This window comes from Prionailurus bengalensis, chromosome A2 (genome assembly GCF_016509475.1).
Source record: "Prionailurus bengalensis isolate Pbe53 chromosome A2, Fcat_Pben_1.1_paternal_pri, whole genome shotgun sequence".
Lineage (NCBI taxonomy): Eukaryota > Metazoa > Chordata > Mammalia > Carnivora > Felidae > Prionailurus > Prionailurus bengalensis.
In genome coordinates, this window is record NC_057348.1 from 20367452 (window position 1) to 20385162 (window position 17711).

General features: G+C 50.5%; 2 protein-coding genes across 11 annotated transcripts in view; one reads left to right on the forward strand and one right to left on the reverse strand.

The window, feature by feature from the left end:
- The first annotated feature begins 11 nt into the window (after window positions 1–11).
- RBM15B (RNA binding motif protein 15B) lies at window positions 12–5238 on the forward strand. Its single transcript, XM_043587460.1, has one exon. It carries the CDS (start codon window positions 2224–2226, stop codon window positions 4918–4920), a length of 2697 nt encoding a protein of 898 aa, XP_043443395.1. The 5' UTR covers window positions 12–2223; the 3' UTR covers window positions 4921–5238.
- A 1467-nt stretch (window positions 5239–6705) lies between these two features.
- DCAF1 (DDB1 and CUL4 associated factor 1) overlaps window positions 6706–17711 on the reverse strand; it is a 90777-nt gene continuing 79771 nt past the window's right edge. For 6 of the 10 annotated variants that reach the window (XM_043587455.1, XM_043587452.1, XM_043587451.1 and 3 more), the window contains 2 exons: window positions 13942–14194; window positions 8747–9721 (listed from right to left, as the gene is read on the reverse strand). In XM_043587455.1, coding sequence (XP_043443390.1) covers window positions 9663–9721; window positions 13942–14194 — 312 coding nt within the window. In that variant the 3' untranslated portion in view covers window positions 8747–9662. Of the gene's footprint in view, window positions 7121–7954; window positions 8043–8639; window positions 8694–8746; window positions 9722–13941; window positions 14195–17711 lie in introns of those variants that run through there. The other 4 variants (XR_006298343.1, XR_006298342.1, XR_006298344.1 and 1 more) reach the window with 4 other exon arrangements.

Here is a 17711-nt window from a genome sequence, read left to right on the forward strand (position 1 = left end):
CTGCCCCTTGGCCGCCAGTGCCGGAGATGCCAGGCAGGACACGGGCTGAGACATGGGGGCTCGTGCAGGACTGGAGGCAAGCCCGGGAGAAGACTGGGTCCCATGCCTCACCCCGAGGTGACTTGGAGTGGAAGTCCCACCTGGGGAGCTGGAGGCCGAACAGCCTCTTGGCAGAGCACAGGGGGTTGAATCTGGTGTGCAAGGGAGGGGCTTATATCAGGGCTGGGTCCGAGCAGGACTGAGGGTATGTTTAGTATGGTTTTCTGGAACGATGACTTCAGTAGCTGCCTGTGTTCAGTACCATCACATTTCTAAAGATGCTCTTAGGCTGGCTTCCTCCACCAAGCACCATCCAGATCTGGCCATCTACTTGGTCATCTGAGTTTGTGGTGTGGGGTCAGTCCCAAGCCTCTGATGCCTAATTGGGGTTTTGTGAGATATGCAGGGGTCGGTTTATACAAAGAGTCAGTGAGAGCTTGCCTTTTGCCTTTGTTTACCCAAGATAAGTCTAAAATAGTTGAGGTCTTGTCCCCAGTGTCTCCAGAGTCTGGTTTTTTTAGTTACTTCTGGGGTTGGCTCTTGGGGAACCCAGTTGTCAGTGTAAGCTGTGGCTTGGTGGACACCCCTCTGCTTCAGAGACCACCTGAAGGGAAAGACCAGTAGTGCTTTTCCAAGAAAGACTTCAGTCTTCCTTTTTTGCAGTTTATTTATACAGTTGCTAAATTCAGTTTGCCTACACAGGCCTTGTCACAGCCTGCAGTGGCATCCACTAATGCAGTGGCCCCACATTTTGCACATCTGCAACACCACGTCTAAGAGGAAAGCAAGGCTGAGCCACTTCTCAGGCCAAGACTTCCTTGTTTTGGAGAATGAGCTGTTAGGATCTGACAAGCGCAGTGTCCTGAGCCCCTTACAGGCACTGGGAAAATCCACAGCTAAAGGCAGAAGCCTTAGGAGATGGATGGCCATGGCCTATAGGCCACACTGAACACAAGAACAGGGAAAACAACAACCGCTCCCACTGTAGGGCTTACCCCCGAGGTTATCTATGAAAGGGTTAACTCGTCTCTTCTGGAAGTGTAGGTCAGTTCTGGCAATGTTACAGGTGTTTTCGTGTAAGCTTTCCCCCTTGCACCTGCCTCAGCTGTTCCAGGAGTGGTTTATTTATGGTTGTGGGAGGAGGAGGAGGAGCTGGTAGGCTTTAACCCACCCCACAGTTGCCTTGCTGAAGTTGGGCCAGGTTCTGCAATGCTTCCAACAGCTCTCAGGGGAATGAAGCCATCCTGAGGGGGCTTGGGCGCCTGGGCAGAATTCATTCCACCCACCCCACTGGCCCCACATCTCGCCTGGAGGTGAACAGAAGGGCACTGGTCAGCCAGAGGTAAGCGTGGCAAGCTGTGGTAACTACTGGATTTGGCTTTGTCTTCACCCATGGCTCCGTGGCCCTGTCCTTACAGCCCACTGTCTGCTCAGGTGGCTGCAGCAGAGGGTAGGCCTAGTGGCGCCAAGGAGCCTATTCCCACTTGGTAAACGGCAGGTTTGCTGGCTCGCCTGCCAGGTCTGGCCTTGTGCATTCAGAGCCCATGGCCTCGCGGCCTTTACGGCGATCACTGCATAGGATACCAGAACGCTGAGGATGCCTGTTCTGTGGGCGGTGGGTCCTGGACGGGGCCTACGGAGGTTCTCGCGTCTGTCCATTCTGGACCCTAGTCGGGAGACGGCCGTGGTGGGGATTTGGGGGAGGCCACGTAAAGAGCCACTGGGTTAAGACCCGGGAGCCCGGCGCCCACAGACGCTGCCACTCCTACTCCACGCGTCGTGGGACACCCAGGGCCCGCAGCCCACGGGGGTCAGAGTCAGTGCAAGCCAGCCTGGCTCTCAGGAGGGCCATGAATTTCCGCGTAGCCCAGAGCCTTGGCCGCGGGGTGGCGTCAGAGCTCACTTTCAAGACCACCCGGGGTCACGTGGCACGGAGAGGCGCCGTCCGATGACGTATGCCGGCGCAGCTCTCGCCCCGCCCGCCGCCGGGTCACGTGACAGTCCGGCGCAGCCTGATAACGCGACGCCCGGCCCCTGGGCGCTGCTCCCACCCCGCCCCGCTGCCACCGCCGCGCCGAGTCCTTTTGTCCAAGATGGCGGCGCCGGGGGCGCTGCCTCCTCGGCCGCCGCCGCCGCCGCTGTGAGGGGCCTGCGGGCCGCCCGCCCGCCCGCTGCGCCGGCGCCATGAAGAGGCAGAGCGAGCGAGACTCGAGCCCAAGCGGGCGCGGCTCGTCATCGTCGGCCAAGCGGCCACGGGAGCGCGAACGGGAGGCGGAGGCGGGCGGGCGGCGGGCAGCGCACAAGGCCTCGGGCGGCGCCAAGCATCCCGTTCCAACGCGGGCCCGCGACAAACCCCGCGGTAGCGGGGGCGGCGGGGGTGGGCATCGCGACGGCCGCGGCGCCGGGGACGCGAATCACCGTGCGAGCAGCGGCCGCTCCTCGGGCTCGGGCGCCGGCGGCGGGGGACGCGGCGGCAAGGCCTCCGGGGACCCAGGCGCTTCAGGTGCTTCGCCCCGCGCGTCTCCGCTGCCGCCACCTCCGCCGCCGCCCGGGACCGAGCCCGCGGGTCCCGGCTCGTCGGCGGCCGCACCTGAGTACAAGACGCTGCTCATCAGCAGCCTGAGCCCTGCGCTGCCCGCCGAGCACCTCGAGGACCGGCTCTTCCATCAGTTCAAGCGCTTCGGTGAGATCAGCCTGCGCCTGTCGCACACGCCAGAGCTGGGCCGCGTGGCCTACGTGAACTTCCGGCATCCGCAGGACGCACGCGAGGCCCGCCAGCACGCCCTGGCCCGCCAGCTGCTGCTCTACGACCGGCCGCTCAAGGTGGAGCCCGTGTACCTGCGCGGCGGCGGCGGCGGCGGCGGCAGTGGTGGCGGCGGTGGGAGCAGCCGGCGAAGCAGCAGCAGCAGCGCTGCCGCCTCCACGCCGCCCCCAGGTCCCCCCGCCCCCGCGGACCCGCTAGGCTACCTGCCACTGCACAGTGGCTACCAATATAAGCAGCGCTCGCTGTCCCCCGTAGCCGCCCCGCCGCTGCGGGAGCCCCGTGCTCGCCACGCTGCCGCAGCCTTTGCCCTGGATGCTGCCGCCGCTGCCGCAGTGGGACTATCCCGGGAGCGGGCCCTGGACTACTACGGGCTTTACGACGATCGCGGGCGTCCCTACGGCTACCCGGCCGTGTGCGAGGAGGACCTGATGCCTGAGGACGACCAGCGCGCCACGCGCAACCTCTTCATCGGGAACCTGGACCACAGCGTGTCTGAGGTGGAGTTGCGGCGGGCCTTCGAGAAGTACGGCATCATCGAGGAGGTGGTCATCAAGAGACCTGCCCGTGGCCAGGGCGGTGCGTATGCCTTCCTCAAGTTCCAGAACTTAGACATGGCCCACAGGGCTAAGGTGGCCATGTCAGGCCGGGTGATTGGCCGCAACCCCATTAAGATAGGCTATGGCAAGGCCAACCCCACCACTCGCCTATGGGTGGGTGGCCTGGGACCTAACACCTCATTGGCCGCTCTGGCCCGGGAGTTTGATCGCTTTGGGAGCATTCGAACCATTGATCACGTCAAGGGAGATAGCTTTGCTTACATCCAGTATGAGAGCTTGGATGCAGCCCAGGCTGCCTGTGCAAAAATGAGGGGCTTTCCCTTGGGTGGTCCAGACCGAAGGCTGCGCGTGGATTTTGCCAAAGCAGAGGAGACTCGATATCCCCAGCAGTACCAGCCCTCACCCCTCCCCGTGCATTATGAGCTGCTGCCGGATGGATATACCCGGCACCGAAACCTGGATGCTGACCTGCGCGTGCGGGATAGGACCCCCCCACACCTCCTGTACTCAGACCGAGACCGGACCTTTTTGGAAGGGGACTGGACCAGCCCTAGTAAAAGCTCTGACCGGCGAAACAGCTTGGAGGGCTACAGCCGCTCGGTGCGCAGCCGGAGTGGGGAACGCTGGGGAGATGGGGACCGGGGCCTGCCCAAGCCCTGGGAGGAGAGGCGGAAGCGGAGGAGCCTTTCCAGTGACCGCGGGAGGACAACCCACTCTCCTTACGAGGAACGGAGCAGGACCAAGGGTGGTGGGCAGCAGGTGGACCGGGGCTCTGATCGCACTCCTGAGCGCAGCCGTAAAGAGAACCACGCCAGTGACGGGACCAAGGAGTCAAGCAGCAATTCTCTCAGCAACAGCAGACATGGGGCTGAGGAGCGGAGTCACCACCACCACCATGAGGCTCCAGACTCTTCCCACGGGAAGAAGACACGAGAGAGCGAGCGCAATCATCGGACCTCTGAGGCTGAGCCCAAGCCTCTGGAAGAGCCAAAACACGAGACCAAAAAGCTCAAGAATCTTTCTGAGTATGCCCAGACACTGCAGCTGGGTTGGAATGGGCTCCTAGTGTTGAAAAACAGTTGCTTCCCGACATCTATGCACATCCTAGAGGGGGACCAAGGGGTTATCACCGGCCTCCTCAAAGATCACACTTCTGGGAGCAAGCTGACCCAGTTGAAGATCGCCCAGCGCCTGCGACTGGACCAGCCCAAGCTCGATGAGGTCACACGGCGCATCAAGCAGGGGAGCCCCAATGGCTATGCAGTGCTTCTAGCCACCCAGGCAACCCCCAGCGGGCCTGGCACTGAGGGGATGCCCACAGTGGAGCCAGGCCTACAGAGGCGGCTTCTCAGGAACCTGGTCTCCTACTTGAAACAGAAGCAGGCCGCGGGGGTGATCAGCCTGCCGGTGGGTGGTTCCAAGGGCAGAGACAGCACGGGCATGCTCTATGCCTTCCCGCCCTGTGACTTTTCACAGCAGTACCTCCAGTCAGCACTGAGGACATTGGGCAAACTAGAAGAAGAACACATGGTGATAGTTATAGTAAGAGACACTGCCTAGCCCAGACCTGTTTCCAGCTCCGCATTTGTGTCACAAAAGCAGTCATTTTAAAATCTGATTCCCCACCTCCTACTCCCTTGGTTTGAATTCTCTGCTGGGTTATTTTGGTTCATTTGGTGGGGGACCAGAGTCCTGACCCCTACCAACACTAAGTTCTTAGATTTTTGAGGGTTTTTTTACAGCGATGAGCAAAGGGACTCCTGTCACATTGATTTCTAGTGTACAAGATACTGTCTGCTGTGTTCTGTATTTTTTTATTTTTTGACTAACTGTATGGAAAGTTGTCAGTAAAGCCTTTGTCAGAGGATGGATTTTTAATCCTGTTCAGAGTCTTGGTTTAATCAAGTTTTTCCCCACTGCACACAAATGCGCCATCTTTGCGGCACTGGTGTAGCTCAGAGTTCTGATGGATTGTCCGCTCTCAGTCCCTCAGCTCTTTGGGCTGAGTCAGGACTGCGTTCACATTTTTAACCTTGGCTGAGAGCAGGTGGGCTTCAATTTGCCTCTGGACCCTACCTTGCCTGGCTGAGCAAAGCCCATGCAAAGGAAAGGGGTGAGCCTAAGGTCTATAACCAGCAGCTGTGGTAGTTTTGGAGTTTTTGTTCTCTTGCCCTAAACGTGCGTGTTCATCCACTTGAGGTATAGCTGTTGGACAAGGTGCCCGATCTTGAGGTCTTTTTGCGAGCCGGTAGTCTAGCAGTTGTGTGGTCTTGTAGTCATGGGGAAGAACAGTGTAATATTGGTGCCAAGGGGCCTCGTTCTCACATATCCACGCAGGCTCCCCCTCTTGTTCAGCCTCGCAGCCTTAATGTGGCAGCCCAGGAATGCTCAGTTGGAGACTGAGCTGCCTCAAACTCCCAGGGACACTAGAGGCCAGATGTCAGAATGGAGGGTGACAGGAAGCTTCTCTGGGCTAATTCTTGAACTTGACCCAATGTTTGTGAATTCTGGTTCTTCCTTTGGTTATTTGTGGCTGATGTGTCAAAGGAACAGGCCTCTGCCCAGTAACTAGAGCTTTTGTGAGGGACATTGAATCCCCAGACGGAAGAATTTTTGCAATGCTGCAAGGGAACATGATGGGTTAGGAGGATGCTCTTAACTGGCTTACCTGTTTCTCAGGTGCAAGGTAAGAGAGAGTGCCTCAGCCTCTTGCCCTGCTGCTGAGGTGGAACCACTGGAAGAAAGGTGCTTCTGTGGGGAATGTGGTCACAGGTACCAAGCTTTGGCTTGTTGGCTTGAATGGCTTTGACTAGCACTGCCCAAGCTAGGGGGCAATGTGGAGGCATCCTTGAGCTGGGAGGGACTCTTTAAAGAATTACTAATGCTGTCATCACTGGTCTCTAGTGAGGTCATAGGGCAAATGAAGCCAGCACCATTGGAGACCAGAGAGGGAAACCAGTCATACAGCAGTTGTCACCATGTCCCAAAAGGCTCATTGTCAGAGCTGAGGGACAGCAGAAGCCCCAGTAAGAGAAATGAACCCCCAAAAGGCCGGGAACTCTAGGTTCTGTGGGCCATGCCACTTTCCTGGCCTGGCCCATTACCCCAGCTGGGGCAAGGCAACACAGGTGACAGCCAGATGTTTTGAGACAGCTGTGAAGTGGAGGCTGAGGCTCAGTGTATCCTGCATGGAGAATACATGCTTGTCCACAAGGACAATGAAGGAGGTGGCTTTTAGGGACCTTGGAGATTTAAAATGAACAGGGTAAGGTGCCTGGGCATGTACTGCTCACTGGGCTAAAGCTGGTACTCATGAGAGAACAAGCATGTTCACAACAGAAAACCTTAACAAAGGAGGTGTTAAATGTGTTTATTTGTCTGTTTGTACTTGAGCTGTGGCAACACCTGCAGGGTATCTAAGCAAGTCTATGGTGGGGGCGGGGGGACGGGCAGCTGACCACAGCTCCACCATCCTGGGGTAGCTCATAATGCCAGGAGTGGCCCTTATCTTGTTCAGAGCAAGCGAGGTAGGGGTGACCTGAAGGCACAACACAGGGCTTCCTGCAGATCTTCGAGAAATGCCTGGGTCACACACAGGCCAGAGGTGCCTTGCCCCTTAAGTCCCAAACTTCTTTGGGCTGATCCTTCACAGAGTGGGTGCTCAGAACCCAGAATACTACACCTCCTAGCATTCCCAGATGGAAACCTGGAGAAGACACTTCAACTCTTGACTTGTCCGCTCTTCAGGGATAGGTGTTCTCTGTTCCCAAAAGGAAATACAGAGTTTTAGTAAAGAGCCACGCCTACTGTGTGACCTTCCTCCTCCTCTTCCTTGGACCCTCTTCTCAACCACTTCCTTCCTTTGGCTCTTAAGACACAGCAGGTTCTGTGAACTTCTCTCAGGCCTTGGCCAGCACTAGTAAGGGTAAGTCAGGTGGTCAAGGCACTGGTTGATTTCAGACTGCTCCAGAGAGAACAATTTAACTGCAGGCATCAAGCACCTCCACCTGGGGGTTCGGGTCCTCTCTGAAGGGTTGCTTTAAAAAAAAAAAAAAAATCAACCTGAGGCAAAAAAAAAAAAAAGTGAAGAAAAGTTTGCCTCCTCATTGGTTTCCTAGTATTGTACAGATTTCTTCCTAAGTGACTCCAATCTTAAGCCCTGGTATAGTAAGAAATACGGCTGATGTCTCAAGCCTCTCAGGGCTCTTCCCTAAAGGCACGTTGTCAAGTCAACCAGAACTTTGCTTTCCTGCTGGAGGGCCTCATCTCCACCCCAGAGACCCGTAGGCACTCCCAAGAGCTGCCGGCAGAGTTTAGGGACACAGCCAGTGGCTCAGCTGAGTTCCTGTCTAGAATATAGCGCTTTTACTTTTGGCCTTTTAACCTGCTTTCTTCTGCATCCAGCACCAGCAATCAAGGCTACACCACGGGTCAGGTGTTAGCAACCCACTAAAGCTGAGGCATGAAGCTGAGACCTCTGCTCTCTAAAGGACCAAGAGCTAGCTACCTGACACAGGCCCGCGTTTGTGTGTGTGACAAATTGTATGGTATTCCAAAGCCCAACAGGGCTCTGCCAGCCCCTGGTGAGTTTTAGCCATGTTGTCTTGCTTGTTTACTTCACAACCAAATTTGTCCCCTCTTCTCTTGGCAAAGGGAGAAGAAAGTCTCTAGCCATGTGATACCTACATAATAGAAACCAAGAAGCTATTACTTGAGCGAACTCAAAGGAAGAGACAGGTCTGTTTACTGGGAAGGAAAGCAGGGTGAGGTGGGGTCAGTGAAAAGGTCAGAGCATGTGGCACTTCCCTGGCAGTAGCGCAGTTTTAACCAACCGCAGGCTGATTTTGGAGGCCCGAGACTGCATCTGCAAACCCAGGCTGCCCAAGCCCCCGCTGCCCCCAAACCGCCAAAAGTGAACAACTCCGGTCTGCTATCACTGTCCCTTGAGGAAACTGGTGACAGTCACCCACCCGACTATAGAGATGGCCAAAACGTTTTCACTCCTTAGCTTTGCCAGCATGTTTCTCCAAAACTCCCCAGGACCCCTAACTTGCCAGTTCCACCAAACACGTACGGCAGAGCTGCCTTCTTGAGTCAGTCTGGGACAGAGAGAGGTGCCCACGGTGGACAATGCCCAAGCCTCTCCTCCACCCCACGTGGTTGGTTCTCGGGCACAGACCGTTACTCCCTCTGGAGCACGGCTGCACACCAGGTTTAGACACTGTGACTAAGCTACTTTTCTCCCCAGAGTGCTTTATTTGGGCAGAATGTGTTCTCACCGCCATCCTGGACTGCCTCTCCCAGAAGGCGTCTTCTCTACTGGCTGGCTAGAGCTGCAGGGAAAGGGACCATCACACTTTGGTAAAGAGAACAGGGAAAGGCCATGAACAAACAAAGACAGACTTGTAGTTTATTTTGTATTTTTTTTAAATAAATACACTTTACATTAAAGAAAAAAGGCCTTTGATTTGTAATTTCCACATTGGGGAGAAAGGGAAGAAAAAAATTTTTGAAAAACAATCACAAAGAAAAATAGAGGGAGTGAACTTATATCCTAAGTTCCCTCAACTCCACAAAACCAATATCCACAACGACCTTGCTGCCCCCAAACCATGAAGGTGGGTGAACCTGGGCATTTACTCAGCAAACAAGCAGTGCCTTCCTCCCCACCTCGGGCACAAAGGAAAGCAAATTAACCTGACAGCATATGAGGCAACAAAACAGGTTAAAAAAATCATATATTATATTTATAATAAAATATTCTTAATCCTTATCAATTTAAGAAACCACGATTTTCCTTTTCATTTAAATACGTATGTAAAAATGCCTCTGTATTGTTCTTTAGACATCATTTTCTTCCATAGAAAATGAAGTGCAGGGACAAGAGACCTGGTGGATATAAGTTCATACCCTCAGTTATAAATGCCTGTTTTTTTTTTTCTTTTTAAGTTTTATAAAAAACTATTTCTTGTTCTTTAAGTAAAGAACGTTATACAAAGAAAATATATTGTGAAATAACCCCAGAGACATGTCCCCCCCCCCCCCCCTTGAGGAAAGAGCTGTCCATCCTAGGAGAAGGGGGGAAGCAGAATAGGGCCTAAACCCTGTTGTCTTTTTGTGGTTGTTATTGTTTTAGAAGGACCCTCAGATTCCAGTGAGGCTCTCTAAGCCATATTCCTCTGAATGCAGGGCATGCAGTTCCTTAAAAGACAGCCCTGGGAGATGGGGAAGGGAAGGTGTTCTGAATTCATCTGACTCAGTTTCTCGCCTGTCAAGAATGTCTTCCACATGATGATGGTCCCTCACTCATTCAGAGATAAGATGATGTCATCTTCCAAATCAGAGTTGTCAGAGCTGTCCGCTGAAAGGGAAGAAGACAGAGAGACTAGGTTATGCACTAGGCTTACAGGAAGCTTTTAGGAAGGAAACACCTACATACACACATTTATGCTTGAGCAGAGTTAACTGCCAGTTTCCAGAAAGGAGAAAACACAACAATTAACTACTTGGAGCTGGCTCTGGAGAATTTACTTGTTGGCAACAGTGGCCACCCTGGGGCCTTTTACTCTCGTGCCTTTCAAAGGGCCTGGATGCAATGCTCTCTGCTTTCTAGAGGTGCTTCCTGCTGGGGGCGGGGGGGGGGGGTGCTGGCTAAAGGGACAGGGCAAGCCCTGAAGCTTCAGCATAGCTGCAAAGGGGCAGGGCTGAGGGAGTAATGACTGAGCCCTTTGGCCTCGTGTCCTTCAGGGATGGGTGCACAGGCCTGCCCGATCCCCCTAGGACTACTAAAAAGGGAGTCCAAGCCCAAGCAAGAGTGAGATTTCTCTTAAACTCTCAACAACTCTCTTATCAAAGACCTCATAAGGGTAGAGACTGTCAACCTAGGATTCATTCCTCTGTAAGTTCTGAATATAATCAGCAGGGAACAAGCTCCCAGAAAGGTACAGGCCAGCATGCAGCAACACCAGAGGAGGAGTACCTAGAAACTCTAGGTTGGAGACCAGCAGGGAGTAGCTATGACACCGTGGAAGGTGGCACCGTGTCTCTGGCACAGGAGGAGCACTCCGCTTGACCATCGGCCTTCTCAGGCAGTGAATAGACCACATTAACACCTCTGGAAGGATCCACTGAGGAATGAAACTAGGCAAAAGAACCTTCAAAATGAGGTAGATACACCATTGTCTGGCTGATCAAGATCGGAGGGAAACATAGTACCTAGGCTCCTAAGGACTCTAGTACTTGCTGAAGGAAGGTGAGGGAAAGGTCTTGGTGCCCCTGTTGATTACAGTTCAGGAAGCCATGAGACCTTTTTAACAAGGTCTCCAAGGAAGTAGACAGATTGTGAGCGGGAGCCTTGCAAATGCCCACAGGCTGTGGAGTTCCCACATAGAGAGGGACACCAATGGTTCCAAAAAATTCCCCATCAGCCTTTCCCAGATACCTGAGAACTCTCAGGAAAGCTGAGGCAAGAACAATGCATGTTCCCAAACCTTCCTTCATTCACTACAATCTCCTTTACAAAGAAAACTGAAGTGGATAAAATGAAACCAGCAAACAGACGGCTGTGATACAAGAAAGCCCTGAATGTAAACAAGAGAGGTAACTGGAAAAGTCAGTGCTTCTGGGCCTACAAGGGCACAAGCATGACCCAACTACTGGTGAGGAGCAGGGATGTCAGAGCAGGAAGATCAGAGAACTAACATCTGAGCTGAACCAAACGGCCTTGTCAGCTTCCCTGCTGCAAGAACTCCAGGAGGAAGCGCCAACAGAAAAAGGTAGGGCCTGCTCTCCACAGCCAAGCACAGCACTGTGTCCCAGCTGTGGCAGACCTCCAGGGAGTCCCCTAGTGCTCCTGTGATGTATGATCCAACAATGCCAGACCACCTGCCTGACACCTGACTGTCAGCTGTGCAGCTGCTAAGAGCTTAACAACTGTGCCTCACATCTAAGGAGTATAAATGCAGCTGCACAAGGACTGAGACACAATCTTTAAGCAAATCAGGCACAGGGTCTGAGAGAAGCTTCAGGGCCTGGATGCAGACTCCATTCTTTGTGGTCAGGTGACAGGACATCTTTCTCTAGCTTCCTTAGCCTCTTCTCACCCTCAAGTGTTGAAGAGCCCCAACCCCAGACTCTGGTCAGGACCTCTCCTTCTGAAAGACCCTCTGAGGCAAAGGCAGTCTAGATGTAAAAAATCAATCCCTGCTTTAACCTGCTGCCTCTACAACACACAAGCTTTTGGGGAAAGCAGAACTGACTGCAACAGAGAAACACACAAGACTTCAGCGTCAAGGTGTTTTCTCTTCCTAGGGCTGGGGCTCTGCATGTGAAACTGATCATTGGCTCTCTATAGGACCTGGGCCTAGCAAAGTTATGGGGTGGCACAGGGCTGTGGTTTTCAATAGTCTCAGTGACTTTCATCACATCCTAAAAGGGCTACTACATGAGCTCAGAAAGGTTAAGAGCTAATCTGAGTAGCTCCCTCTGCTCTGCTGTAAACTCCGGGGCGGGGCCGGGGGGTGGGGGTTGTTCTCTACAAAACAGACAGCAATGCAGTACATGCTATATCCATGCTGCCTCCATATCACCACCTCTGTTCTGGAGCCCAAGCTGAAATGTCCTCAAGTTGTCGACTATTACAGCATATTCACATCATAAATATTCCCACCAAAATAAAGTAATATTCTCATTGCTAAAAGAATTAAGGTTCTCCAGATTACCTCTTGGGCCTGAAGGAATTTCCTAAAGAGTTAATAAAGGAGGCAGTAATTTTACAGGCCAAAAACAAATTTAGTGGCTTTATATTCAAGAATAAAAAAATGAGTGACCATCTCATGTCAGGAGCACCGCTGCCAGCTGCACTCCTGGCCTTGTTACTTGTAATTGAAGGAAACACAACTTGTACCCCATGTGGCACTATTCACAGATGACAAAAAGTTCACTAAAAATTGTCCTTTTACTCCCATCAATACTGTCATGTGTCCATGACCCTTAGTCCCTCTTACCTGGCTCTCTGACCATGGCTAGGGACAAGGCAAGTCCTCCTCCACTGAATCACCTCAACCTCCAATATAGAAAAATGGAAGCTGGTAAAGAGCAGACGAGCAGATAGAGAAGGCACTCCCTCCCAACCCCCACAGAGCCTCCTCAAAATACAACTTCACCAAGAGGATTTCTGTAACAAAGTCTCCCCTAAGCCAACTGCCTTCCATCTTGAAGGTTAGAAGCACATGTAAGATTTATCCCAAAGAAATTGGATTTGGGTCACTGTGGAATAGAATCTTTTATACATGTTTAAATATATACCGCAACCACCCTCTGCTTACACACACACACACATATATTCCTCCTACCACCAAACGCCAATGATTATAAAAACCAAGCAACTACTATGAAGACGCTTGGCATAAGTTGGGCCTAGGCCAGCACATAGTATTTCCTATAAATGAATTTCATGTAAATGTTCTGCATCTGTGCTGTTCGATATGGTAACCACATGTGGCTGCCAAGTACTTCAATTGTGGACATGAATGAGGAAATTAATTTTTAATTTAATTAAAATTTTAATGGCTGCATGTGGTTAGTAGCCACCATATTAGGCATAATACCTGCCATAGTTGTGAGAATCCTGGCCGGGTTAGCTACATGAATATGGCTGGGTATCAGAGAGACTGCTCCCCAGTCAGCCAGGGTAGCACAAGGAAGAACCAGGACCACAGCAAGTGCGTCACTGTCAACAGGCAGCCAGATATGTCCTCTTGAAATGGGTAGAGTATAATTGCAGAGCCAGCAAACTCTTAGAACTAACAGCTGGTTTATTTGGGATTCATTAGCATGGTCAGGGGTCAACTTCAGAAACTTGTCCTAAAGAGAAATTAGTAGGAAAATTAGAGGTTGTTCTTGATAACTTTGAGCTGGGGGCAGAGCAGGGGATGAGTGGGCAAAACAGAAGCCAAAGAGAAACATTTGTTGCCTAGCCTCTAAGAAGGCTTAGGCAAAAGCACAGGAAAAGATTCCAACACAAGAGAGCTTTTACTTCTTCGTAACTTTAAAAAGAAGGAGGCACAGCACCCCCATATGCAGCTGCTGACTCCGGCTCTGCCCCTCAGGAAGAACTACATTCTAAGGCTAATCCTCTAAAGCAGAAATCGACAGACTATGTGGCCCACCGGCCAAACCAAGCCCACCATGCATGTTTGTAAATAAACTTTTACTTCTGAATCAGAGCCACAATCATTAAATTATGTCTTGTGTCTGGCTGCTTTTACACTACAACAGCAGAGCTGAAGAGCTGCAAGAGACACCATATGGCCCACAAAGCATAAAATATTTAACTGTCCAGCCTTTAAGAAAAAGTTCGCCAACCTCTGTTTTACAGATGAGATAATAGCCTTTTAGTTACACAGCCTGGTGAAAGCAGAGGATTGGAGATGCGAAATCGCTTTTCCTCAAGGTGCCAGAGTGGTGAATCTATAGTTATGGGGCACAGAACCCTGGCGTGGCTTGCTGGCTGGGAGGGTGCAGGGAAGGGACCTCTCCCTGGGTACCAAGATTCAGCTTCAGGGTCAGCCCTACACTTACTGTCCCCCAGGATCAGTTCCACTTCCTCGTCCGCATCAGAGTCCTCGTCCTCCCCATCCTCTCCCTCCTCTAGAAGGTTCGCTAGCTCCTCGTCAGAGGGAGAAAAGTCATTGTCCCCATCCTCCCCTGCGTTCTCGTTGTTGTCATCCTCCTCCAACTCCGCCTCCAGCAACTGGTCAGTGTCAAGCTCATCTAGATCATCAGTGTCGTCATCATCTTCATCGTCATCTTCTTCCTCCTGTTCTTCCTCTTCCTGGTAAGAGAGCATGAGGTCCATTAAGAAAACACAGAGGCCTAAGCCCATGTGGGCCACATGGGGAATCTTTCCCTCCTTCTCAAAGGACAGGGGAGGAAACTGTCAGGAGAGAGAGTGGTAATCTAGATAATCTAATGAAGACTGAGACAGGCCAGACATGTTCCCCAAGATTCTCAAAGCACCTCTCAGATAAGGATTACTGGTCACTCCACAAAGGCATTACTGGTCACACAGCCCTTGCCCAAGAAAACACACAACTCACCTCACAGAGGTCTTTGCCAGCAGCATTCTAGGTTCCTAAATAACTAATAACAAAACCCAGGAGGCGCTTCTCTCTCTTGCGTCAACCAAACCAAGTAAAATCAGTTGGGGCACTGGAACAAAAGTTTCTACTAGAATCTAAAAAGCAATGCTTTAACAAGACAGAGAAAGAACACAGCTGCTGAGTCAGCTCCTAAGCCCTTCAAGTTCTTGCCCTTGCTCTTATAACCAAGGATGTGATCATCTAATTGTCCAACAAAACTGACTTTTACAATACAGAACATAACAGATACCCACATTTTCGGTTGTAAGCCGCACACAAAAACACACAAAAGTATGTTAGAGAAACCATCCTTCCTTCCACATTCTTAAGAGAGCTTTCCAAGGCAGGAAAACTACCAGAAAACTAACAAAATACTTGGTTCTAGGTACCCTGAGCTTTGTAAAGGATACATTCTGGCATCTGCCAGAGTTCAACTTTGCACTAGAATTCAAATTGTGTCCTCTCCTGCTTGAAAGGAAACCAAGACACCTCTGCTTTGATAAGGATGACAGGTGTTCCAAGTAAATGTAACCAACATTCACTTATCCTTCTGCTCAAACACCAACTGTCAACCTTGCCAGTAGCAAAGCGCTTCTTCTAATTCCTGCAATAAAATATAAAATTCACTTAATACATTGCCCTAATGAAAGCCAAGAAAGAACAAGCCCAACATGCACAGAAAAAAATATGTAGAACACATTTTTAAAAGTGCTGCTATATGGCAATCACTTAAAAACCAAAAATTCTGTGCTCATTTGGCCACTAGAGTTCATCAACTATAATGTAAATTAGGCTCACTCACATTCAGCAGAGTAGCCCTGCTTTATGGACTTTTGATAATTTTGGAACCATCCTTTAGAGACATTTTGACATACTGTTTGACCCAGTGACTTGGACTTTTCAACAATTTCTGGCAGCTATATGGGAAAAACTAATCCCTTTAAATACCCAGTAATCCTAAGGCCTGTACAAACGTGTATATGGTCTAGACCAGAGTTTGTATGCGACTGTATGTGAAAGCACACAACAGCCTGGTAACAGTGTTCCCACAGCCTTGGCCACATATCATCTCCACAAGGATGGCTAAGTAAGCATTCATCCACTGAAAAAGTGCTGAGAGTGCCTGGAGGCAGTAATGACAAACTGGGACACAGACAAGCTCCTTAGCCCCTACAAACACATGAGCTCATACAAATACTGGGAGAAGGCAGAAGGGTCAAAATTCAGGGAAATAATCCAAAGTGCTTACCAAATTACAACTCTTGCCTCTTTTTTCCAGGCATATTTTCATGGCCTTGACCAAAATTAGTTTAATCCATTAATAAAGTACCACAGTTAAAAACAAGTACATTGGGGCGCCTGGGTGGTGCAGTCGGTTAAGCGTCCGACTTCAGCCAGGTCACGATCTCGCGGTCCGTGAGTTCGAGCCCTGCGTCAGGCTCTGGGCTGATGGCTCAGAGCCTGGAGCCTGTTTCCGATTCTGTGTCTCCCTCTCTCTCTGCCCCTCTCCTGTTCATGCTCTGTCTCTCTCTGTCCCAAAAATAAATAAACGTTGAAAAAAAAATTTTTTTAAAACAAGTACATTAAAGAAGAGAATATCCGGGGCGCCTGGGTGGCTGTTAAGCGGCCGACTTCGGCTCAGGTCATGATCTCACGGTCCGTGAGTTCATGCCCCGCGTCGGGCTCTGTGCTGACAGCTCAGAGCCTGGAGCCTGTTTCAGATTCTGTGTCTCCCTCTCTCTGACCCTCCCCCGTTCATGCTCTGTCTCTCTCTGTCTCAAAAATAAATAAACGTTAAAAAAAAAAATTTTAAAAAGAAGAGAATATCCAAAGCCCTGTGTTTCTTAAGCCTCTATGGGACGATATATAAAATTTAAGACAGCATATTTTTTTATTTTTGATTCTAAAATTAATACATAGTTACTGATATGCATGTTTGGCATTATTTAAAGACTATGGGACAGGCAAAAATGCCCAGGCTTTGGGATCAAACACGCCTGGGTTAGAATCCTGACTTTGCCAATTACATGTTATGTAAACCTAGGCAATTTACATAAACTTTCAATGTCCCATAACTTTTAAAGGTCTACTGTTGAGTGGTTATGTAAAAGGTCACACTGTTCAAACAGTTATCTGTTAGCCAGCAAATTTCAGAAGGCCATTCGCTTTCATTTCTAAAGACATCAAAGCCTAGCTGATCCAAGAGAACTGCAAAAAACCTCCTAAATCAAAAGCAATCCTAGAAAACAAGTCACTCAGAGTGTGAGCTCTGAACCACACATAACATTCCAAATTCCTCCAAAAGACTAAAAATCCAACCCTTATTTAATCTTGATGTAGAAGAAATAGTTTATATATATTCACCCCAGAAGGCCATGAGGTCTTATAGGAGGACCATGAAAGGGCAAGGGCAAGGAGTAGGAAGGGGAGCTGTACCTGCATCTCAAGTAAAACCCATCACTTCATCATTTATACTCTATGATTAATGACCAACGCCGGTTTAATATATGTTGTTACACATGGATATAGCCATAAACTCACTTTCTAAATTTTAAATCTGAAACCCGAATCATGAAACAGCAGCTCACAAGATCTGTCCAAAATACTGTAGAATCTAATTCTGTGGCTGAACTCAATAGAAAGTCCAGGAAATAATTTTAGGAGCATTCTCTGCTGGTTTTAAGTACCTGGTTGGTAACATAAGCCCCTCTCCTTCAGTGGAAGCCAGCCTTCCACTCATGTTCCACACAGCGGTCCTCTCTGGATGTTGTTACCACAGTCACTCACTTCCTACCCCACACACCTAAACTTCCCTCACACTTCTCTCACTGGCTTCTCACCTTCTCTGAAGAGGGTAAGCTTGCATAAACCGAACTACTTCTCAATCCACATAGGCTCCACATTACTTCCACCTAAACCCTATTCTAGGTCTCTGGACCCACTGCCACCTGCTCAATCATTCCTTCAGTCTGTCCCTCTTCCTCTAACACTGGACAGTATGGCTTCGGCCACTGAACCCAAAGTAGACTGATACAATACCTGACTTTGGGATGATTTACTCTGCTTCACAGAGCTGTTGTTAGGATTGGGGGGGGGGGGGGGGGGGAGGGGAGGAACATGTCTGCATGTACGCATAATAATCTCTTTGGAAAGTGCCTGGCATATATGAAGTGTTCAACAATAGTTTGTTTTTCCTATTATAAGGACGGA